The sequence below is a fragment of the Rhinatrema bivittatum genome, chromosome 5 (assembly GCF_901001135.1).
Source record: "Rhinatrema bivittatum chromosome 5, aRhiBiv1.1, whole genome shotgun sequence".
Classification (NCBI taxonomy): domain Eukaryota; kingdom Metazoa; phylum Chordata; class Amphibia; order Gymnophiona; family Rhinatrematidae; genus Rhinatrema; species Rhinatrema bivittatum.
In genome coordinates, this window is record NC_042619.1 from 242,801,066 (window position 1) to 242,825,704 (window position 24,639).

General features: G+C 43.5%; 1 protein-coding gene across 3 annotated transcripts in view; it reads left to right on the top strand.

Annotated features, from left to right (window-relative positions):
• Window positions 1-24,639, top strand: part of JADE3 (jade family PHD finger 3) — a 183,912-nt gene that overhangs the window by 57,223 nt on the left and 102,050 nt on the right. For all 3 annotated transcript variants that reach the window (XM_029603618.1, XM_029603617.1, XM_029603616.1), the window contains exon 4: window positions 19,721-19,878. In XM_029603618.1, the coding sequence (XP_029459478.1) occupies window positions 19,721-19,878 (158 nt within the window). The remainder of the gene's footprint in view (window positions 1-19,720; window positions 19,879-24,639) is intronic.

A 24,639-nucleotide genomic window follows, 5' to 3' on the forward strand; every position in this document is an offset into this window, starting at 1 on the left:
CAGAAGGCAATCACTGTGACTGTGTGCCAGGTCCACTCAGCGGTGGCAGCTGCTGCAATACTCACAACCTAGGAACTGCTGGCAACAGCTACCACAGCAGCTTTCCTTGGCCTGGACCACACTTGTGTCTTCTGTCTGTCCTCAGGTCCCAAATTGTAGGTGCCTGGGCTTTTTCCAGCCATGGCGATGAACCCTTGCAGGTGAGCTTGAGGTTGATTGCTTGAAGAGCAGAGAAGGCGGTGTAGAAAAGCTGCTTCAGGAACAGAGAGAAACGTTAGGAAATTCAGGAAGCTCTGAAGTGTTCTGGGAATTTGGGAGATGCAATAGTAAGACTCCCAGGACAGCAGACGAGAGAAGGGTTCCAGAAAAGGGAGATAATGTAGGCATACGTTGCTACTGAGGTAGGGAAAAGATTGGATTTTGAATACCTGTTTTGTGAGACAAAGTACAAATACTCCAACATCTAACAGAATACACTGGCATAACATACCCTGAGAAGATAAGGACTCTGAAAATATAAGTCCTAGTCTATTTTACTAGAAAGGTCCTTAGAGTTTAGGGGCTAGTTAGAGGCCAGTGAAGGCAAAGGTTTGGTTTTTCCATTTTATTTAAATGGTCTCTTTTCTTATCTTTGAAAGAAAAAATAAAACATTTTAGAGAGAAATTGCAACTCTTGATATCTGAAATAGGATATGTGAATGAGCAAAGCCCCAAGAGTTGGATCCTAACAGAAAAGGAAGGGGGTAACATTGCCACAACTGAAACAATTTGCTGGGAATCTGCTTGACACTGGAGATGGATTTGTTTTTAGCAGTCCTGAACAACAAGGTACTAACAAGGTCCCCAGCTCTAGGAGGCGATCAAGAGGCAGATTAGATGCAGATGCATTCTTCGTTCTTTGGGTGACAAGTCTTCTGTGTGCATATTCTCTAATACCTCAGGAGCAAGGACTTTGGTAAAACTCAGCAAAGACCAAGGAACTATGTTACTTGTATCTCCCTTCTGCACAAGACAGATTTAATTTTTAGAATGTAAGAATATCTGAAACGTCCTCCTCATGTTTATCACCACCTCCCCAAAAATCTTTGCTCCCTTGGATCTCAGCACCAACAGCCATAGGGATCAAGAGTGCAAGTGGAGTGATGAGCAGGTTCTCTGCTCTTCTGTTTAGCAGTTAATGAGGGTGATTGTTCCATCTGCAGACACTTTGTTCTCACCAGGCTCAGAGTACAATGGAGAAGCAGCAGTACAGTGGGCAGGATTGCCTTATTTTTAGGCTGATGCAATAACCTGTGCGCTGAGTGCACTTTATTTCATCGGCCTGTTTGTGCTGTAAGTTCTGGAAAATTTCCAGCCCCATGTCTTGCTGTATTAGGTTTTTTTTCTGTTGTGTTTAGAAGTAAATGTACAGAGAAGGGCAACCAAAATGATAAAGGGAATGGAACCGCTCCCCTATGAGGAAAGGCTAAAGAGGTTAGGGATGTTTTCAGCTTGGAGAAGAGACGGCTGAGGGGGGATATGATAGAGGTCTATAAAATCATGAGAGGTCTTGAACGAGTAGATGTGAATCGGTTATTTACACTTTCCGATAATAGAAGGACCAGGGGGTATGCCATGAAATGAGCAAGTAGCATATTTAAGACTAATTGGAGAAAATTATTTTTCACTCAACGCACAATTAAGCTCTGGAATTTGTTGCCAGAGGATGTGGTTAGTGCAGTTAGTGTAGCTGGGTTCAAAAAAGGTTTGGATAAGTTATTGCAGGAGAAGTCCATTAACTGCTATTAATCAAGTTTACTTAGCTAATAACCACTGCTATTAATTGCATCAGTAGCATGGGATCTTCTTGGTGTTTGTGTACTTGCCAGGTTCTTGTGACCTGGTTTGGCCTCTGTTGGAAACAGGATGCAGGGCTTGATGGACCCTTGGTCTGACCCAGCATGGCAATTTCTTATGTTCTAATGTAATCTAACCATTTTCTTCATATGAAGCTGGCAAAGAGTAGCAGTTAGAATATGGTTAATGAAACCTGGGAACTCCTGATTGAAATCCCTCTTCTGTGTGACTTTCACCAAGTTGCCTGTCCTCGGGCAGGAGCTTTCTACTCCTATCATCCACCTTGTATAGTTGTGTACACTAATAGCTTTCTGTAAATAAAAAATGCTTTGTCTAAAGACTAGTCACATAACTGGGCCACATAACACATTGGTGCCTAATGGACATGTAATTTTTGTATAAATCTCCTTCCTTTATAAACCAAAGGCATTCTGCATCAAAGATAAAATAATAATACAATAACATTCCCTACTATACAGAGACAGCCTATTCCACTGCTCTCATTGGGGAAGAGATAACCTATAATACAAACTGAATGAGTAGAGCTTTCTGGAATGTGCAAAAGCCTTTCTGTGCACATGCACAGCTGTTCCAGTGATGGAGAGCCCCATGTATCTGCTCAGATATTTCTTGTCTGTCCAACACAGATATTTGTTCTCTAATGGCCTCGCATTTCTGAATTCTTTTACCAAAGAACCACCCCTAAGGTTTTTCAGCATTTTACAAGTTTTATTGGTTTTTTTGGTGTCTGTTACTCCAGTCTACGTGTTTCTTCAGTGATGTCATGCCAGGAGGCTGCTCATTCAAACTTTATTCTTCTAGACCAGCTTTTAAACTAGAACAAGGGGAACAGCTGACAGTTAACCAGCAGTGCATGGTTCGAAGGAATGTATCTTTGAAGGATGAAACAGGAGAGTTAGGACATCCCAATAGAGAGGTTCCAGTAAAAGCAAAAGTAGCTCATGCCTATAAGTAAAGAATCACCTGAGCTAAAGAATTCCAAACTATCCATATCAACTGAAAAGAAGGTTGTTAATACAAATAAAAAATGCACTTTGAAATTACTGTATGCCAATGCCAGAAGTCTAAGAAGTAAGATGGGAGAGTTAGAATGTATAGCAGTGAATAATGAGATAGACATAATTGGCATCTCAGAGACCTGGTGGAAGGAGGATAACCAGTGGTGCTATATTAGGGTACAAATTATACTGCAATGATAGGGAAGATCAACTTGGTGTGGGTGTAGCACTTTGTCCGGGAGAGGGTATAGAGTCCAACAGGATAAAGATCATACAAGAGACTAAATGCTCAGTAGAATCTATATGGGTAGGAATCCCACGTGTGTTGGGTAAGAGTATAGTGATAGGAGTATATTACCGTCCACCTGGACAAAATGGTCAGACAGATGATGAAATGCTAAGAGAAATCAGGGAAGCTAACCGATTTGACAGTGCAGTAGTAATGAGAGATTTCAATTACCCCAATATTGACTGGGTAAATGTTACATCAGGATATGCTAGAAATATATGGATGGAATAAATGCCTGCTTCATGGATCAATTGGCTCAGGAAACAACGAGAGAGGGAGCTGTTTTAGATTGAGTTCTTAGTGGACAGCAGGATTTGGTGAGAGAGGGAACTGTGGTGGAGCCACTTGGAAACAGTGATCATAATATGATCAAACTTGAACTAATGACTGGGAGGGGGATAATATATAAACTAAATTTTCAAAAGGGAAACTGATAAAATGAGGAAAATAGTTAGAAAAAAACTGAAAGGTGCAGCTGCAAGGTTAAAAGTGTACAACAGGCGTGGTCATTGTTTAAAAATACAATCTTAGAAGCGTAGTCCAGATGTATTCCATGCATTAAGAAAGGTAGGAGGAAGGCAAAATGACTACTGGCATGGTTAAAAGGTGAGGTGAAAGACACTATTTTAGCCAAAAAAAATCCTTCAAAAATTGGAAGTAGGATCCATCTGAAGAAAATAGGAAAAAGCATAAGCATTGTCAAGTTAAGTGTAAAACATTGATAAGGCAGGCTAAGAGAGAATTTGAAATGAAGTTGGCCCTAGAGGCAAAACTCCTAATAAGAACTTTTAAAAATATATATGAAGCAAGAAAACTGTGAGGGAGTCAGTTGGACTGTTAGATGACCGAGGAGTTAAAGGTGCTCTTAGGGAAGATAAAGCCATTGCAGAAAGACTAAATGAATTATTTGCTTCTATGTTTACTAATGAGGATGTTGGGGAGATACCGGTTCCAGAGTTCAGATGAACTGAACCAAATCACTGTGAATCTGGAAGATATAGTAGGCCAGATTGACAAGCTAAAGAGTAGCAAATCTCCTGGTCTGAATGGTATGCACCCCAAGGTTCTGAAGGAACTCAAAACTGAAATTTCCAATCTTTTAGTTAAAATTTGTAACTTATCATAAAAATCATCCATTGCACCTGAAGACTGGAGGGTGGCCTATGTAACCCCAATATTTAAAAAGAGCTCCAGGGACAATCCAGGAAACTATAGACCAGTGAGCCTGACTTCAGTGCCGGGAAAAATAGTGGAAACTATTCTCAAGATCAAAATCACAGAGCATATAGAAAGACATGGTTTAATGGAACACAGTCAGCATGGATTTACCCAAGGCAAGTCTTGCCTCATAAATCTGCTTTATTTTTTTGAAGGAGTTAACAAACTTGTGGAAAAAGGTGAGCCAGTAGATGTAGTGTATTTGGATTTTTACAAGGCGTTTGACAAAGTCCCTCATGAGAGCCTTCTAAAGAAACTAAAAAGTCATGTGCTAGGAAGCGGTGTCCTTTCGTGGAATACAAACTGGTTGAAAGACAGGAAACAGAGTAGGATTAAATGGTCAATTTTGTCAGTGGAAAAGGGTAAACAGTGGAGTGCCTCAGGGATCTGAACTTGGACCGGTGCTCTTCAATATATTTATAAATGATCTGGAAAGGAATATGAAGAGTGAGGTTATCGAATTTGCAGATGATACAAAATTATTCAGAGTAGTTAAATCATAAGCGGATTGTGATAAATTTCAGGAGGATCCTGCGAGACTGGAAGATTGGGCATCCAAATGGCAGATGAAATTTAATGTGGACAAGTGCAAGGTGATGCATATAGGGAAAAATAATCCATGCATATAGGGAAAAAGATCTAGGCGTTATAGTGGATAATACATTGAAATCATCGTCTCAGGTTGCTGCAGCAGTCAAAGTGAAGAATGTTTGGAATTATTATTATTTATTTATTTATTTTTTATTTTAACATTTATATACCGGCATTGAAGGGAATGGTGAATAAAATGGAAAATGCCATAATGCCTCTGTATCGCTTCATGGTGAGACTGCACCTTGAATACTGTGTACAATTCTGGTTGCTGCATCTCAAAAAAGATAGTTGTGATGGAGAAGGTACAGAGAAGGGTGACCAAAATGATAAAGGGGATGGAACAGCTCCCCTATGAGGAAAGGCTAAAGAGGTTAGGGCTGTTCAGCTTGGAGAAGATGGCTGAGAGGGGATATGATAGAGGTCTATAAAATCATGAGAGGTCTAGAACGGGTAAATGTGACTGTTATTTACTCTTTTGGATAATAGAAGGATTAGGGGGCACTCCCATGAAGTTAGCGAGTAGCACATTTAAGACTAATTTGGAGAAAATTCTTTCATTCAATGCACAGTTAAGCTCTGGAATTTGTTGCCAGAGGATGTGGTTAGTGCAGTTAGTGTAGCTGGGTTTAAAAAAGGTTTGGATAAGTTCTTGGAGGAGAAGTACATTAACTGCTATTAATCAAGTCTGCTTAGGGAATAGCCACTGCTATTAATTGCATCAATAGCAGGGGATCTTCTTGGTGTTTGGGTACTTGCCAGGTACTTGTAGCCTGGATTGGCCCCTGTAGGAAACAGGATGCTGGGCTTGATGGACCCTTGATTGCCCAGTATGGCAATTTCTTATGTTCTTCAGATTGACGTTTGTCAGAAGGAAAAATTGTTTTGTTTTGATTTCATGTCTTCTCTTTTCCTCCTCATGTCTAGCAGCAGGCTAGCAGATTCAAGTTCTGTCCCAAGTGCAACCAGAAAATTTCTTTTTATTGATAATCACCAGATCTGCTACAGATTTTTGAAACAAGGCCCCAGTGACTCAGCTGTTGTAACTATGCTAAAATATCATCCATACTAAATGAATCAAAAACCCACCAAGTGTAAGAATAGTCAAATCAAATACTATAATATAATCTCACTTCAAATGAAAATTCAAAGGCAACAAGTAACACTTAAATATTCAATGAACTGTGTAATGACCTTCATATAGCACTAGGGCTGCATATCACATTCCCCTTAAAGTGCTGTGGTTTATAATCTTCGGTCATAATATATTAATGTGTATCCTTGTTTAACAAATGTGAATAGTTTCTGGCGATCTGAGGATGGCGATGCAATATGACAAGGCAATAGCTAAAGCTAGAAGAATGCTGGGTTGCATAGATAGGAATAACTAGTAAGAAAATGGAGGTGATGATGCCCTTGTACAGGTCCTTGCTGAGACCTCACCTGGAGTATTGTGTTCAGTTCTGGAGCCCTTATCTCAAAAGGGATAGAGACAGGTGGAGGTGGTCCAGAGAAGGGCTACCAAAATGGTGAGGGTTCAGTATAAAAATAACCTATGAGGAGAGATTGAAAGATATTAATATGTATACCTTGGAAGAGAGAAGGCACAAGGGTGATATGATACAGATCTTCAGATATCTAAAAGATTTTAATGATGTGCATCAAACCTTTTCCATTGGAAAGAAATCAGTAGAACTAGAGGTCACGAAATAAAACTCCAAGGAGGATGCCTCAGAACCAGAAAATATTTCTTCACAGAGAGGATAGTGGATGCCTGGAATGCCCTTTTGGAGGAGGTGCTGAAAACCAAAACAGAGAGAGAATTCAAAAGGACATGGGTTCCACAATATTTATCTCTAAAGGCTACAGGATGAAAATGAAGAAAAAAGTGCATGGAGTAACTTGATGGTGTGGCAGTTATTACCCTTAACCAATAAGTCTTGATACTGTTAATGCAATTCCATCATTGCTCTCTGCTTCAACAACAGGGGGGAAAAAGGGAATTTGATTCATTCAGCAACCAAGGGCCCCAACTTTTACGGTCTGGGGAAACAAGTATGGGGATAACTTGCTGATGCGGCGATTACTACCCTTAACCAATAAGACTGGTACTTTTGATGCAGCTAAAACATTGCTCTCTGCTTCAACAGCAAGGCATAACAGGGAACTGGATTCAAACAGCAACCAACAAGGGTCCTGACTTTTATGGTCTGGGAAACATACTGTTATGACTGACTGCAGGAGTTAGCAATCTTGTTAGGACTCTGTGTTGTGGGCTCCTGAAGGAGGGAGGAGCTAGCAATCTGTTAGGAAAGCTCTGATGTTATTTAGACTGCGGAGTTAGCAATCTGTTCTTATTGGCTCCTAACGAAGGAGGAGTCAGCAATCTTGTAGTGTCTCAGCTATCGTCTTGCTAAGGAGTAGCAATCTGTAATGAATCTGATATAGTTGTGGGTGGATCCCTGGAATGGTGGCAGATGACCACCATTCCAGGGATCCACCATCCACAGGGATCCAGGGTGGGAGGATATCCCGAGAGGGACCACCGGCTAAGCTTGAGTATGGAGACACACACATTAGTTTTTTTATTAAACAGGGTTATGAAACCACCAGAGGTGGCAGTGGTGAGCTGATATGCGCGGCAGGGCTGTAGTACCTCAGGTACTGGAACAGCGATCCAGGATGGCTGAGCTGTTGAGAATCTGTAGAAAGTGAGTGGGCAGAGTTCATGAACAGAACTAGATGACAAAACTCACGTAAGGTCTCAAGGAAGCTCAGGAGCTGGAAAGGTTTAGGCCCTCGAGGAGTGACTACCTGGTTCCAGGGAAAGCTCTGAGAGAGTGATGGTAACTCACAAATGTTTGTAGCAGCGATAGCTTCAGCCATTAGAAAATCTTCAGAGTGTCCAGGAACATGGGCCATTGAGGCTCAAGTACCGGTTCCTATCTGTAATCTGAAAGTAAAGAAAAAGAGCGAGGCCCCCGAGGAGCGGGTACCTCTGGTAAATCTGAGGAGGCAGAGTAGCTTGGATATCCAAAGCGAGTCCTTGCTAACTCAGTTTGTTAGCGAAATAGAGACCTTTAAATATTGGAAGTGGATGACGTCATCTCAGGGGGACACCCCCGAGGTTCGCGTTCTTGCTTCAATCAGAGCATGTGCGTGCGCCCTAGGTCTTCAGGCAACATGGCGGATCTGCAACGTCGAGCCGTTGACTTTGATTTGGCTGCTTAACATATAATAACTCTAAGAGCCTTGAGGTGCAAGGGGTTCCACATTATCCAAAGTGATCCTGAACTCTACCTCTTAGGCATGAATGCTGCCAAGCCAGTCTGTAGAGGTCCAATTTTCTGGCCTTTAATAGCAGCTTCTTGATAACCATGGAGGATGTGTACTCCACTGTTGTGAGGAGTGGTGTAGGATTGAGCCCTTTATGCGGTGGTGTAGTTGACACAGTCTCATAGGTGAACCTATGAAGCCTTCACCAATAGCTGGAGAATGTACCTTGAAGCAGGACTGTCTGGAGCTTTAGCTATACCAACTGCCTCCCCTGTGGGTTGAGCCTTTGGGTTCTGGTGGCTGGCAGGACTTTGGTGGGTCCCTAGGGCAGTAGAGGGAGCAAGAGTCCAAGGGCATGCTGGGATCAGGAAAGGCAACAAGCTTGAGAAATCAGGACAAGCCAAGGGTTGGGACAAGTGGCAAGCAAGCATAGTCAAGTGTAAGGCAAAAGGTCAGGTCCAGGCTGCAGGCAGTTGTTGTCAGGTCCAAAGCAAGAAATAGGATCCAGGCAGCAGGCAGTAGTGGTCAGGTCCAGAGCAAAAGGTCAGAATCAAGGAATCAGGCCAAGGATGGACAAAGACATGAGACCCTGGACGAGACAGGCTGGGCAAAGCAAGGTTTGAGCACAAGAATGCAGGAACAGACAGTAGCAATCAGGAATGTAGGAGCAACATGCACTGCTCAAGGCCCTTAAATATCTTCAGCTGGGTGATGTCATGTGAGGGCACTGTAGGGCCTTTCTCGCCCTTTAAGAATCCATGCATGCTGTTGGGGGGGGCACGTGCCCAAGAGGAAGTCAAAGTGCAGCAGGGCTCTGCCGGTGTATATGGTCTGTTTTGGGAAGAGGCTGTCATCTGGGGTGAATGTGGTACTTCACGGGGACATCCCTTGGATTGCCAAATGTAACATCTACAATGATAAACTTGTGCCCTACCATTTGAAATGGACAGTTGTGCGTCCTGTTAAGAAAAGAGGCAACCATCCAGTTGACTGATTTTTCTAGCTATCGATCCATATCAAATTTATCTTTGGGGAAGTTGTTGGATAAAGCAGTATTGGCCCAACTTAAGAATTTTTTTTTAGAAGAACAGTGTTCAGAGTTCACATCAATGTGGATTCCATTTAGGTATAGTATGGAGACTGCTTTACTAACTGTCTCTATTTCTTTTCTAGGAATTGGACAGAGGAGGGGCAGTTAATCAGTTATGGTTGTTTATATTGGCCACCTTTGATACAATGAATGACGTTATTCTTCTGGAAAGGCAGAGAGAGCTGGGCGTACATGGGGAAATTATTCAGTGGTTTGTTATTTTTAGCCAATCAAGAACAGCAGGTTAGGGTGGGAGAACAAAATCCAGCTGGTTCTCTCTTGAATCAGGTGTGTGCCTCAAGGATCAGTATCTCCAATGCTATTTAACATTTATTTCAACCACTCTGTCATATTCTAGACACTTTCAATATCTGCTATAAGATCTATGCAAATGATATCCAGCTGTTCTTCCCATTATGGAACAACCTACATTACTTGAATGTAATTTGCTTTGAATTGCCTGAAAGGCAGATGCCTTGTGCGCTCCGCATTTCCTGTTGTCTGTTGTGATTTTCCTGATTGGAGCTCTTGTGCATGTAGCTTTATATGTGATCATCATGGGCGGAATTTAGCCTATTGTAGGCATCTAATTCATGAATGGCTGCTATCTGTTGCTAGGCATCTTTCATTGGTTAGCAAGTTCATAGACACCTATTTGATTGCCATCCTGTGCAGAGAGCACAAGGCATCACAGAAGGCCCTGATTATAATGAGTCATGCCCTGCTAAAAACTTGGCCATTGATTTCTGAAGCCACTGAACTTCATGTGATATAAATTTAGATGGAGGTCCGATATTTCTGTATATTTCTGTTTAGGGTTATCTCACCAGCCACACAGAATAAGTGATAAGTGTGATGAACTTGTGTAATAAACCTTGTGTGACTCCTTTATTGTTTCCATATCATTTTGTACCCATTAGAGGGGCTTGAGCAGTCCACTATGGGCCTCTAATTTTTTTTATTTGATTTATATTCCGCTTTTTGGTACTTCAAAGTAAATTATAATCAGGTACTGTAAGTATTTCCATATCCCCAGAGGGCTTACAATCATAAGTTTGTACCTGAGGCAATGGAGGATAAAATGACTTGCCCAATGTCATAACAAACAGCAGTGGAATTTGTACCCTGGTTACCCAGGTTTGTAGCCCTCTGCTCTAACCACTAGACCTCTGCTCCACTTATATTTTGTCAAACAAGGACTTTGGCAATTCCACCTCAAAAAGTGTTGTTAATGTTTACTTATTAAATTAGATATGAAATTAGATATGACTGATTTGCTGTCATATCCTGATTAGATCTTCAAATCCGGGGGACATCGTATAACATACTCCATTGTCAGGCCTTTAGCTGGCTAGAATTCATTACAAATCTAATTGGTTGGCAGGAACATTCTGCCTGTGGTGTTAATTCAGCATTGTACCTTATTTGATAGAAAAAGTCTGCATCTGCGGTTAGCCGTCCAGAGATTTCCTGTAATTTACTGAGCCCTGTGTATCAAAGGTCCAGTTTGGCAGTATCTCATGCTGTCAGTTCATATCCTCCTATATTTTTGCATGACATTTTAAAGCAGCTAAATTTAAGCCTGACTTACCTCTTATGTTTTCCTTCTTCCACTGAGTATTTCCATGGTCTGTGACTTCTAAGGCAGGAAACGGCTTCTAGCTAGAGACAAACAGAGAAAAAAAATCTTGTATTTTAAATCCTATAGAAAAAGCAGTTAAAATGTTTGACTGTTACTATTTACATAATAAGTAAGTGTCATGGGTTCAAGCACCTCAGTTCCATTTCATACATTGAGCAGTTCTCTTCTTGACACTGACACTGATCTGGCACTCTGTGCCTTTCTTGGCAGTGTCTGTACTGAGGATGAGTCAGGCAGGTTTGGAGCAGGAAGACCTTCCTATCCTCTAATCTTATTCTGCTAGCACAAGAACTGTGATTTTTTTGGAGACTGTATCAAGAACCTCTGCCATGGCTGTTGAAGCATGCAGACTCATAACTGTGGGCTTTAGGCCTTTGTGAAGAGGTGTAGGAAAGGCTCGCAGATGTGCCATGCAATGGTGGAAATCTTTGTAGAGAAACTTAATAAAGCATTGGCCATTCAAAAGGCTATCCCATACTTTAAGACCTATCCACTGTCTCTTCCAGATCACCTTTAGACATCTTGAAGTTTTCACAGCGAAATGGTGTTTCTCCCAGGACACGCAGGGTGGTAGTCCTCACATATGGGTGACATCATCAGATGGGGCCCTGTCATGGAATACTTTTGTCAAAGTTTCTAGAATTTTGACTGGCACACTGAGCATGCCTGCCACTAACCCTGTAGCCACCAGGGGTCCCCTTTCAGTCTCTTTTTTTTCTGCGCAGCAGTTGTTGCAGTTTAGGAGCTCTGAGAAATTTCTCACAACTTTCCTCACAGAAATATTTGAAATTTAACTTCTTAAAAAATCCTTGACTGGGGTCCCCCATCATGCTCGGTAAGTGTTTTCCCCATACTTGTGGTCTGTTCCCAGCGGCTTCCCACCTCTGTGCTCGATGGTCACCGACTGCACGCCTGCCATTTTTTGGTATGGCGACTGGATTTAGGAAATGCCCCAAGTGTCTGAGGACCATGTCCATAACGGACCCGCAAAATGTTTGTGTTTTGTGCTTAGGCCCCTCGCACGACGCCCGTCGATATCCCAGTTGCGCTCAAATGACTCCCAAAGGCCGTCGTGCTCGTATGGACAAGATGGAGCATTTGTTTGCTTCAAAACGTTCAGCTCCATCGATGCCAGTTCAAGCGCCACCGACCCGAGAGGGTCCATCGACCTCGGAGACACCCCGCCAGGAACATCATGGAGCAGGTGACCGTCTGTCACAGACACCATCGAAGACATCTGCGTCATTGTCCTCTGTGCCGGAGAAGGACCAGACCGAGCATCGAGGGAAACACCGGCCCAGACGGGCGTCCCCGACCGGTGCCGTCACCGATACTGCAGCGGCACCAACTTCCATCAAGCCGCTTGCAAAGAGGGCCCAGGAAGAGGAACCCCCATCCTCCTCTGGACCCGGGACCACTAGGCGTTCCCTACCGGTGCCGGGCACCGAGCCTCCATGGGCCCCTGTGGAAGCTCTGACACCTAGCCTGCCTCCTACCCCAGTTGCCGTGCCATCTGTGCTGGCTTTTCGGGAGGAATTGGACCACATGGTCCAAGTGGCAGTGCTGAATGCCCTACGAGGCTTCCAGTTGCTGCTGGCGCCGGCCCAGGAACCGTCTCCCTCGATGTTCGCACCGCTCCTCGAGTGCCTTGACACGCTCATCAGTGCCTTAACGACTCAACCTGTGCTACCGGACACGGTGACACCGAGTCATCCATCGAGGCCTCCACAGGTCCCGATTCCAATACTGGGTTCCTCGGAGGAGGAAGAATCGATTCCCGGCCAGGTCCCTCCACGGGAACCACAGATGCCGGAGTCCATGCCAGGTCCATCGGGGCTGTCTGTGCCCCAAGCACACCTCATCTGCTTTGGTGCCCTCGATGTCAACACAGATTCCATCAATGCCGGTGCCGCATCCATTGATGCCTTCCCGCCCTCTCGGCTTTGGCATACTTGCTCCCTCAGGAAGCCCACTGGGAGAAGGGGAAAGTCCCTATAATCCATGGGAAGATGCATCCTCAGATGATTCTTCACAAGCTTCTGAGGACTTGCTCTCAGAGCCTTCACCCCCGGAAGAAATGCGATGATCTCCTCTGGAAGACCTCTCCTTTGCAAATTTTGTCAAGGAGATGTCTGAGAGTATCCCATTTTCACTAGTTACGGGGGAAGACGCTCGCCACAAGATGTTGGAGGTCTTACAATTCGTCGATGCTCCAAAAGAGATACATGCAATACCAGTGCATGAAGTTCTTCTTGACCTCTTGCACCGCCTGTGGGACCATCCAGGTACTGTACCTCCAGTCAACAGAAAGACAGATGCTACATACCTGGTCCAACAAGCTGCAGGTTTTCAAAAAAGTCAACTGCCTCACCACTCTGTAGTTGTGGAATCAGCTCAGAAAAAGGCTAAACAATCGCGTCCACATTCCTCTGCTCCTTCTGGTAAGGAACAGAAGGCATTATATGCTTTGGGACGAAGAATTTTTTTTTCAAGGGTCCATGTTGCTAGCGTGAATAGCAGCATATCAACTATACATGACCCAATATAATAGAAATCTCTGGAAACAAGTCCAGGAGTTTCCGGAGACATTACCACAGCAACAACAGGAGACCTTGTCCTCCATCTTACAAAATGGATTGAAAGCAGGTAAATATGAGGGCAGAGCTGCCTACGATTCTTTTGAAACAGCATCTAGAGTCTCGACAGTGGGCATCAGTGCTAGGCGCTGGGCCTGGCTCAAGGCTTCAGACCTACGCCCGGAAGTGCAGGACAAACTTGTAGATCTACCCTGTATAGGAGACAAATTGTTCGGAGACAAGATCCAGGATGCAGTGGCCCAGTTAAAAGGCCATCATGAGACCCTGCGTCAATAGTCAACTGTCTCCCCAGATGTTCCCTTCGTAGCCCACAGGGGCACACGTAGGGACTCCAGGAAACAATTCTACAAGCCACGCAGATATTACCCTCCTGCGTCCCGTGCACGACCAACCCGGGCACCTCAGAGGGGACATGCACGCCAAGCGAGAACACCTAGACCACATCCAGCTCCACAAGCTGGCTCTGCGGCTGGATTTTTGACTCCTTTCCAGAGAGCAGCAGCTATTCTCCAGTGGGGGGCCGCCTTTGCCACTTTGCAACAAATTGGCACCCAATTACCACGGACCAGTGGATATTGTCCATCATAACCCACGGTTACCATCTAAATTTTTCAAAAATACCCCCGGACTTCCCACACAATCCATTCTGGAACTGGGACGATGACACAGGAATACTAGAGTCAGAGCTCTCGACCCTTCTGTCGGCCAGAGCCATGGAACTGGTTCCACTGAATCAGCAGGGGAGAGGTTATACTCCAGATATTTCCTAATTCCAAAAAAGACTGGCGGCCTCCGGCCTATTCTGGATCTCCGTGCCTTGAACACATTTCTTCACGAGGAGCGGTTCAGAAAAGTATCCATGGGCACCATGCTTCCTCTGCTACAACAGGAGGATTGGCTCTGCTCTCTGGTCCTTCAAGACGCATATGCCCACATTACAATCTTCCCTCCTCATCGCAAATATCTGCGATTCGTGGTGGGTCACAGGCACTGTCAATACAGAATACTGCCATTCGGCCTGGCCTTGCTGCCCCGAGTGTTTACGAAGTGCCTGGCAGTCGTGGCTGCACAGTTACACAGCAGGGGCGTATACGTTTTTCTATACCTGGACAACTGGTTCATAAAAAAGCCACTCCAAAAAAGGAGCCCTTGACTCCCTCGGTCTCACCATAAGACTTCTAAACTCATTGGGATTTCTAATCAATTACTCCAAATCCCATTTGACGCCATCTCACCATCTCTCCTTTATAGGAGCAGACCTGGACCCGATGCTAACCAAAGCAATCTTACCCGACGACCACGAGATTACGCTGTACAACCTTGCCAGTTCTATCGGCAAAAAGCCTCCGCTGGCCACCTACTCAAGTTGCTTGGCCATATGGCATCAACAGTCCATGTCACCCCAATGGCACGCCTCACCATGAAAGTGACACAATGGACTCTAAAAACTCAGTGGCGACAAGCTACTCAACCACTTTCGTTCCTGGTACACATAACCAGCCAGCTTCGTCTGTCCCTTGCCTGGTGGACACACAAAGCCAATTTACAAGTGGGTCTTTCTTTCCAGCAACCGGCTCCTCAGGCGACCTTAACCACGGATGCCTCCAACTTAAGTTGGGGAGTCCATATCCAAGGCCTTCAAACTCAAGGGGCTTGGACAACAGCCGAAGCAGCCTCTCAGATCAACTTTCTGGAGCTTTGGGCGATGCAGTACGCCCTTTATGCATTCCAGGACTGCCTCTCCAACAAAGTTGTCTTGATTCAAACAGACAACCAAATTGCAATGTGGTACCTGAACAAACAGGGGGCACAGGCTCTTATCTGCACTGCCAGGAGGCGGCACAGATTTGGTCCTGGGTCATGTCGCATTCCATACTTCTGCGAGCTACTTATCTAGCGGGCACACAGAATGCACTGGCGGACCGCCTCAGCTGATGTTTCCAGCCCCACAAATGGTCTCTGGATCCCTCAGTCGCGAGCAGAATCTTCCACCGGTGGGGTCAGCCGACCATTGACCTCTTTGCGTCCAGTCAGAACCACAAAGTGGAACGCTTCTGCTCTCTACACAGGGACCGACAAACACCAACCATGGATGCCTTTGCCCGCCCCTGGAACACAGGCCTCCTATATGTGTATCCTCCGATTCCACTACTAAGCAAGACTCTCGTGAAGCTACAACAGGACTTGGGGCATAATGATACTCATAACCTCATATTGGCTACGCCAATATGAGAAGAATGGTTCCCCATACTTCTCGATCTCTCTGTCCAGAAACCCATTCGCTTGGGCATGTTGCTCAACCTCATAACACAGAATCACGGCAAGTTACGCCACCCGAACCTCCAGACCCTGTCTCTGACGGCCTGGATGTTGAAAGGTTGATACTACAACCACTCACTTTCTAGTGACATCTCTCAAGTCCTCGTAACTTCATGGAAGCTTTCCATGCGGAAGTCTTACTGCTCTAAATGAAAGAGGTTTACCTTGTGGTGCACATAGAAGGGCTTGGATCCCTTTTTTTGCCCCACATCGAATCTGTTAGACTATCTCTGGTACCTCTCAGAATCTGGTCTTCAGATGTCATCTATCAGAGTACACCTTAGTGCTGTCTCTGCTTACCATCAAGGAGTAGGGGATGCCCCGATAACAGCTCAATCCCTAGTAAGTCGCTTCATGAGAGGCTTATTACAGCTTAAGCCTCCTCTACGGCCACCGGTCATGGCATGGGACCTCAGTGTTGTCCTGGCACAGCTCATGCACACTCCTCTTGAGCCCTTGCACTCCTGCAAACTCGGATACCTTATATGGAAAGTACTTTTCCTAGTAGCCATCACATCTGCTTGCAGAGTAAGTGAGTTACAGGCCCTTGTGACCTACTCACCCTACACAAGGTTCCTCCATGACCGGGTGGTTCTCCACATTCACCCTAAATTCCTTCCTAAGGTGGTAACTGATTTCCACTTATCAGTCCATAGTCTTGCCCACTTTCTTCTCAGGGCCTCACGCTCACCCGGGTGATCGAGCTCTGCACACCCTGGACTGTAAGTGTGTGCTTGCATTTTATTTAGACCGCACCACGGTCCATAGGAAGTCCACCCAACTCTGTTTCTTTTGATAAAAACAAACTTGGAGTTGCGGTGGGCAAGCACAAACTCTCCAACTGGTTGGCAGACTGCATAGCATTCTGCTACCAACAAGCAGGCCTTCCACTGCAGGGACGAGTGAAGGCACACTCCGTCAGAGCCATGGCAACGTCAGTAGCCCACTACCATTCAGTACCGATTGCCGACATCTGCAGAGCTGAGACATGAAGCTCTCTCCACACCTTCGCAGATCACTACTGTCTAGACAAGGCTGTACGACAAGACTCTTTGGCCAGTCTGTCCTAAGGAATTTATTCCCAGTGTAGAAACCCAACTCGTTCTACCTTGACCCGCTGTGAATTTCAGGCTGCCTCATTATTGCCAACAGCACCACAGTTGTGCCTGTTGCACATTTTGAGTGCTGGTTGGCCTCCTGTGTTATGAGTCAGCCTACAGTTCGCTATTCACCCATATGTGAGGACTACCATCCTGCTTTGTCCTAGGAGAAAGCATAGTTGCTTACCTGTAACAGGTGTTCTCCCAGAACAGCAGGATTTTAGTCCTCATGAAACCCACCTGCCATCCCTCGGAGTTGGGTTTTTTACCGTTTTCTTATTTTATTTTTCACTCGTACTTTTGCTACAAACTAGACTGAAGGGGGACCCCTGGTGGCTACAGGGTTAGTGGCATGCTGGGCATGCTCAGTGTGCTAGTCAAAGTTCTAGAAACTTTGACAAAAGTATTCCGTGACAGGGCTCCATCTGATGATGTCACCCATATGTGAGGACTAACATCCTGCTGTCCTGGGAGAACACCTGTTACAGGTAAGCAACTCTGCTTTTCCTTAGAAGAAAATTTTCCCAAAGCCTGCTTACCCAAGCAATAGAGTGACCATAGAAGATTTTGACTGAATCCACAGGAGAGATCCTGAATCCCAGTTTCAATTTTAGAAGATCTTTAAGGGGGATGTTGGGAGTTTTTTCCAAACCATTTGTCCATTGTAACCTCAGATAGCTGGGTCCACTCAATTATAACAATTACAGATTGCATCTACTGGGATTCCCTCCAAATTGCTTGCCAAAGAAAGTGGTAAATCTTACCTCACAGGTTTTGCCCAGATTGGCAAACTCCTGTCTCTTGCAGGCCAGAGTGGTTAATCCTGTTCCCCAGCAGGAAAGAGGACAGGGATTTTATTCCAGATACTTGGTACTGAGGCTACAGAATCATTCTAGATCTAAGGGCCTTTAGGAAATTCCTGAAAAAGTAAAAGTTCATGATGATTACCCTGGACTCCATTATTTCCCCTTCTAAATAAAGGGAGAGTGAATATGTTCTCTGTGTTATAAGGAAGCTTAAACCCACATAAAGGGAGTTCCTATGACTGAGATGTATCTTAGATTCATTGGAGGGACTTGGCACCTCTGGTATCATTTACTGTCTCTTGGTCTAGCCTCAGCACTGTAGGCATTCACAAGGCTTGCAAGTTGTTGCAGAATTTCTGTGCCATCTGGAGGTTCGTGTGTTTATTTATTTATTTGTTTTTCCATACTGACGTTTGTTTGTATGCACATCACATCGGTTTACAGAGAAATAAATAGAAACATAAGAATATAAAAATATAAACATAAGATAAGTTACATCTCAGAAGATTTCGAACATCACTAATTTCAAAGCAGTTAGGCTACAGGTAGAATGATAAAGGGAGCATAGGGTTATAAACAAATAAAGAATAACGGCTGGCAATTTTAACTTATATAGTACGATACTGTTGATGAGTATAAGGTTGAATGAAGGAGCTTTTTAATGGAGATTTGTGTTTGAAGGATTAACTGACAGTGAGGGGAGGTGTTATGAAAAGGCCTGTTTAAACAGCCAGGTTTTCAATTTCTCCTTGAACGAGTGTGAGCTGGGCTCTAGTCTTAATTCTTGGGGCATTGTTTGGCTGCTTGGATGGTTCACCGATGTAATATGCTCCTTTAGTGTTTTTTTTATTTTTTTTTAGGTGTTTCAAATTCTTCTGGCTTCTAGGAGAGTTTATGAGAAAGTCTTATGTCTCTAATTGGAGATGATTTACTAATTGGGGTAAGAGCAAGGCCCTAGATATTTTCTCTTGCCCCACATAAAAACTGCTTAAATACCTTATCTTTCAGAAACTGGCCTCAAAACCAGATGTCAGGGCTCACCTTGGTGCAATTGATGCTTACCACCACCAGCATGTAGAAAGAAACACAGTTTCTCTAAAGTTTCTTGTTTTAGGTTCACGTGGGGCTTATTTCAATTGAAGCCTCCTATCAAGCATTCCATAGCATTATGAAACATTAACATAGTTCTAACTCACTTGATGAAAGCCTCATTTGATCTACTTGACTTTTGTGAGCTCAAATGCCTAACCTGGAAGGTTGTTTTGGCAGTAATCACTTTAGCTCGCAGTCTGTGATTTTCAGGTTCTTGTGACTTATTCACTTTATGCTAGATTTTATCATAACTGGGTGCTGCTCTGTGTACATTCTAAAGTCCTGCCTAAGCTGGTGTCAGACTTCACCTTGATTAGTCCATTATCATGCCTTTTCTAGAAAGCTCTGGAAGTTTACCTGGTCTTTTGGCATGCTGTGTTGGTGGTAACTAATCCACTTGTAAGACTAGTGAACTGTTTTCAGAAAATATTTGGGGCAGGTAAGTGGCTTTGCTGTATTAGATATTTGTTGAAAATGACTTAGTGGCTTCCTTATACAATAATTCAATCAGAACTGCCTCATTGGTGACTTTTGGGTTACATGAGCATTTGCAGTCTCTTAATGATATGCATCCTGAACTTAAAATTTATAGATACATGCTTGATGGCATGTATTAGTACAGAATTTAAGCACCCCTTGAAGGGGAATTGGTGTGATAATTCTCAGCATATTATTTCTAACAGTATAATTTCTTTACAACACACTTGCACCTAACTGTTTAGGTATAATTTAAAAATGTTCTCATGTAAGGGAGAATGATGAGAAAGGAAAGTATGCTGATTAAATATAGCATTTCCATTGTGTTAAAGATGACTTCTGATATAGATTTTGTGTTCTTTCTGTAGATATTCCGGAAAGACCTAATAAGTGCTATGAAAATTCCAGACTCTCAACATATTAACCTTGATGAGTATTATCTTTTTGTGGACACTTGGAAGCAGGAATGGGAGAAAGGCGTTCAGGTCCCAGCCAGTCCAGATATTATCCCACAACCTTCTCTCAGGTATGGTGTTCAGTAGACTCCTATCACTTCTTTATAAGCAGTTTGTGTGCCATGTTAGTCCACTTGAATACCCAAAAATAAAGTATAACAAAAAGAACAATAATATATAAAGTGATTCCTTTTTGGTGGACTAAATACAGTTCTTGACTAGCTTTTGAGAGTTCATACTCTCTTCTTCAGGTCAGAATTCAAATAAGCAAATGGTGACATTACCAGGAGATATAAAGTAGTATGGTTGCAATAAGCAAAACATAAGGCATTTAAAAATGTTTGGGATAGATATAGAGGGCAGTGGTAGGAAGAAGGTGGAGATGCAGTATTGCAAACCTTTCACTCTTCATGTCCTCAAGATCAGTGAAACAGGAGATAAAGAAAGCAAAGCTAGATAAAGGAAGCATGAGCTAGTGACACTACAAGCCATGGGATACCTGGGTAGGAACTAACAGACTAAAATTCCCTGTAAACCATTTGGGAAGATGCCGTTAGATTGGTTGTAGCCAGGGCTGTTCCAGCAGGGCTCAAGGAACATAGGCAACTCTATGTTTATTTTATTTTAAAAGATTTATGTCCCACTTTTACAAATGTTTGAAGCAGGTTACAATGTAAACATTCATAAAATCACATTCAAAAGACAAAGAATCAGGAAGTCACATGATGCTGTGAGAGGGAGAAGATGCAATCCCTGCTCTCTCTAAAGACCTTCCCCTTTAATTTTCTTTTTTTGTGTGCTTTCCTTGTTGCAAATTGGGCAGTCTGTCCTCTCGAGATATCCCCTGCTTTCAAAAAGTTGCTTTTTATTTTCACTTTGCGCCTACATAGCGATTATGACTGCAAAATCAACCTGTAAAGAAAAGGGACAAGGCCAAAGGCAGAGATTTTAAAATGGCCGACCCTACTGACTCCAACCCTACTTCTGAGGGCGTTGAATCTGTTGTCTCTGAAGTTGTGGCGGCAGTGCGCCAGGCATTAGAGGGGAAGCTAGATCTCATTTCCACACAGGTATCTGGTCTGAGCTCTCAATTTACTGAATTTAGGCATCAGTTACAAATCATGGAACAGCGCATCTCCGATGTTGATGACTCGAGGGCTTCATTACACATCACCCTTGCTCAGGGGCGCAAATGAAACGACTCTCCATCTCAAGCTTGAAGATCTCGAGATTCGATCTTGTAGAAACAAATCTGAGCGGTAAGCATACCAATTTTGGCATGCGCTCAGCTTTTAAAATTCACCTTTAAGGTCTTAAATATTTAAAGATACCAATTTTAATATATGCTATTTTTTCTATCGATAAGTAGGCTAAATCAGCTATGATGTGTAGGTTGATGTCATCTGGCGATTATAAATTGATTCGTCTCTCCTGCTAATAGAACCTTTAGGTCTACTGAGCATGTATAGGAATTCCTGCATGGGCATTAGTTTGTGAGTCTCCTCAGGCATTTTTTTATCTGAATACAAGCATGAATGTATACTCAATCTCTCCAGATATGTTTTCTCTAAAGTCTTCAGATCCTCTCTAATTTTGTTTTTTTTCTTCAATTCTTACCTTTTTAGTTGCCTTGTTGCTTCTGCAACACTCACAATAGCACTTTTCAGTGTGCAAAAAAAAAAAAAAAGCTTCCAGGTTTGCCTTCTTCATCACTGGGTTCCTGGGTTAGTGTGCCCACACTCTTGGATTCTGAGGACGGGTCAACAGGAATACCTTTTGACCCACTTCTGGATCCACCAGAGTACACCTCTCCTTCGGGAAGACCTTACTTATTCTAAATTTGTAAAAAAAAGATGGGCAGTGTACTTGAGTGAATGTGTGCAAGGACAAAGTTCCCCATTCAGAGGTCTTTGGTCTTCTACAAATCCTGGACCCTGCATCAGAGCTAGTGTCTCTCCAAGCTCATAACCTTCTCAATCAATTACAAATGAGAATGTGGGAAAATCCCATCATCTGTGCTTCTTTAGCAAGAAAGTTGGATATAGAGTTTAAAAAAACCCAAAACAAAACAGTTTGGGACTATTGCAGTTACTGCATAATTCCATCATCATGAAGTCTGCGCTGACAAAAACCAAGAAAACAAGAATGCATTCAAACTTGCCCCCATGGAAGGAACCTAGGCTTCTTGACTATTTCTGCAAGATTCAGATCTCCATGCTAACTGTTCGTATGGCTATCTCTCAATTTTATATGGTGCAATACCTTCATAATTGTATGCTAGGGGTGGCCAACTCTAGTGCATGAGAGCCAAAAACAGGCCTGGTTTTCAGGATATCCACAATGAATATGTGTAAGATTTTCATGCACTGCCTCTACTGTATGCAAATCTATCTCATGCATATTCATTGTGGATATCCTGAATACTTGGCCTGATTGTGGCTCTCGAGGACCGGAGTGGGCCACCCCTGCTACATGCAAAAGCTTAAGCTTTTCCTTTCACCCACTGAAGGAGGAAATTATCCTTAAAGATTCTGAATGCCAAAGAATGCATGCAGTATTTGCCTTGTTCTGTCTACAAATATTTCAACAGTATATCACGTATCTCGTTGTCCTCCATTGGGGCTCAGCATATGGCCTTGTTGAGAGCCAGCAGCATTTGTGATGATCATGAGAAATTTGTAGATGTACTTTGTCTGGGAGAGCATCTTTTTGGAGGTAAGCTCAGAGAAACAGTTGCTCAAATAAAAGAACAAAATGTTGCAGTCCAATCTCTCTCAATAGGACCTGAAAAGCCACCTTCTTCCAGATGCTCCTTCTCTTATAAGAGGCCATACTTCCAGAGGTGCCCTTTTTGATCTTACCAGCAGTCCTGGTTACCTCCTCTTCTAGCTCAACATCAGTAGCAACTTACGGCTAGACCTTATCAAAGGAATGCCATCAGCTGAAGAGAGCGCAGCTGGCCCAGCCAAAATCTGGATCCAGTTTTTGATCCTTCTGAATTCTCATCAAAAACACTCACCAGTGGGATGCAGAATCCAGTTCTACTTGGAGGAGTGGTGTCAGATCAAGTCCTTGGAATTTGGGTACTGTTTGCATTTCTCCCAGCTACCATATCTTCCTCATTGTTCAACAGTCCACATCTGTCTCACTTGACACAGCTCCATCTGAAAGTGGAGTCTCTTCTTCAGTAATGGGTAATAGAGCCAGTCCCTTTAACCCAGCATGCACAGGGATTCTACACTTGGTAGTTTTTCATTGCCAAAAAATTGAGTTGAGGCCTATTCTGGATCTGAGAAAACGGAATAAACATCTACTTTGAGAGAAATTCAAAATTAATTCCCTCTGGGTTTTCCCCTGCACCCAGAAGGGGGGAATGGATATGTGTTCTTGATCTAAAGAATACGTAAGCCCATATACTTACCATCCCTTCCACAGGTGCTACCTTCGTTTCAAGGTGGATTCTTCCTTTTAACAATAGAGTGCTTCCCTTTGGCCGTTGGTGGCTCTAAGAGTTTTTACAAAGCGATTTGCGGTAGTAGCAGTGCACCTACAATGTCAAGTTTTTCTGTACCCAGACAATTGTCTAGTCATAGGCAACTCCCAGGAGAACATGTTACACTCACTGCATAAGACAGTTCAAAATTTACCAGGAATTCTAAGGCCTGCAATTGAAGTGTCACGTGTAATACAGACCCAGAAAATAAAGTTCATTGGGGCATGCATAGAGTTTCTGCAGCAGAGAGCCTTCCTGCTGTCTGAATGAGCAAACACCATGAGATCACTTATTCGCAAACTACTTACCTCGCAACACCTGACAGTCAGAGCAATATTCATTGTGTCGTGTAGTTCCACTAACCTGCCTTTATATTCATCTTCTGCAGTGGGCCTTTGTGGTCAATGGGATCAGCTAACTCAATCATTGATAAGTATGGTACAAATATCCAGGAACAGGGAAAAAGAGTTACACTGGTGTCAAACCCCAATGTTCTTTATGAAGGAGCTCTGCTTCATGCTCTTCTCTACTAAGTAACCTTAACAACAGATGCCTCCACAAAAGGGTGGGACACCCATATAGGCTCCAGATGAACTTACGAAACTTGGTCTCCTACAGAGCATCACTTTCAGATAAATCTACTGTAGCCGAGTGCAATCAGATACACCCTAATAATTTTCATACATCATCTCAGGGGAAAAACATGATACAAAACAAAGTTCTATGTCAACAAATAAAGAAGAAGAGGGTCATAGATGCTCTGCCAGGAAATGATGAAAATCTGGCAATGGGCAGACAAATATCAAACTGTCCTACAAGCCACATCTTCCTGAGTTCTTCAACTTGCTGGTGGATCTGCTCAGTTTTCTGTCCACATGCGTGTTCTCTGTCAGTCAACAGCCGATAAACTATTCAACTATGGTGTCTACAACTGGTCAACCTATTTACGTTGGAGCAGAACAGGATGCTGGAAAATTTTTGATCCATTCTTCCCAGCAGACTCAGATTAGCTCAAGATGCTTTTCTATTCAGTTGGAACACAGACCTCATGTACACTTTTTTGCTTATACCGCTGATCACCAGGCCAGTGTAGAAAACATTATAGCTTTCTGGTCCACAGGTACATCTAGGGACTGACTCTGCCTTGTTAACTCAAGATGAAGGCATGCTGTTTCATCCAAACCTTCCATCCCTCAGTTTAATGGCTTGTGTGTTAAACACTTGAAAATTGCTAATCTCTCTTTAACAAGAGAAATTGTGAGCAACATAGTTTGAGCTAGAAAGCCATTAACTAGGAAAACTTTTGGTTTGAAATGGAAAATATTTTACATATGGTGTC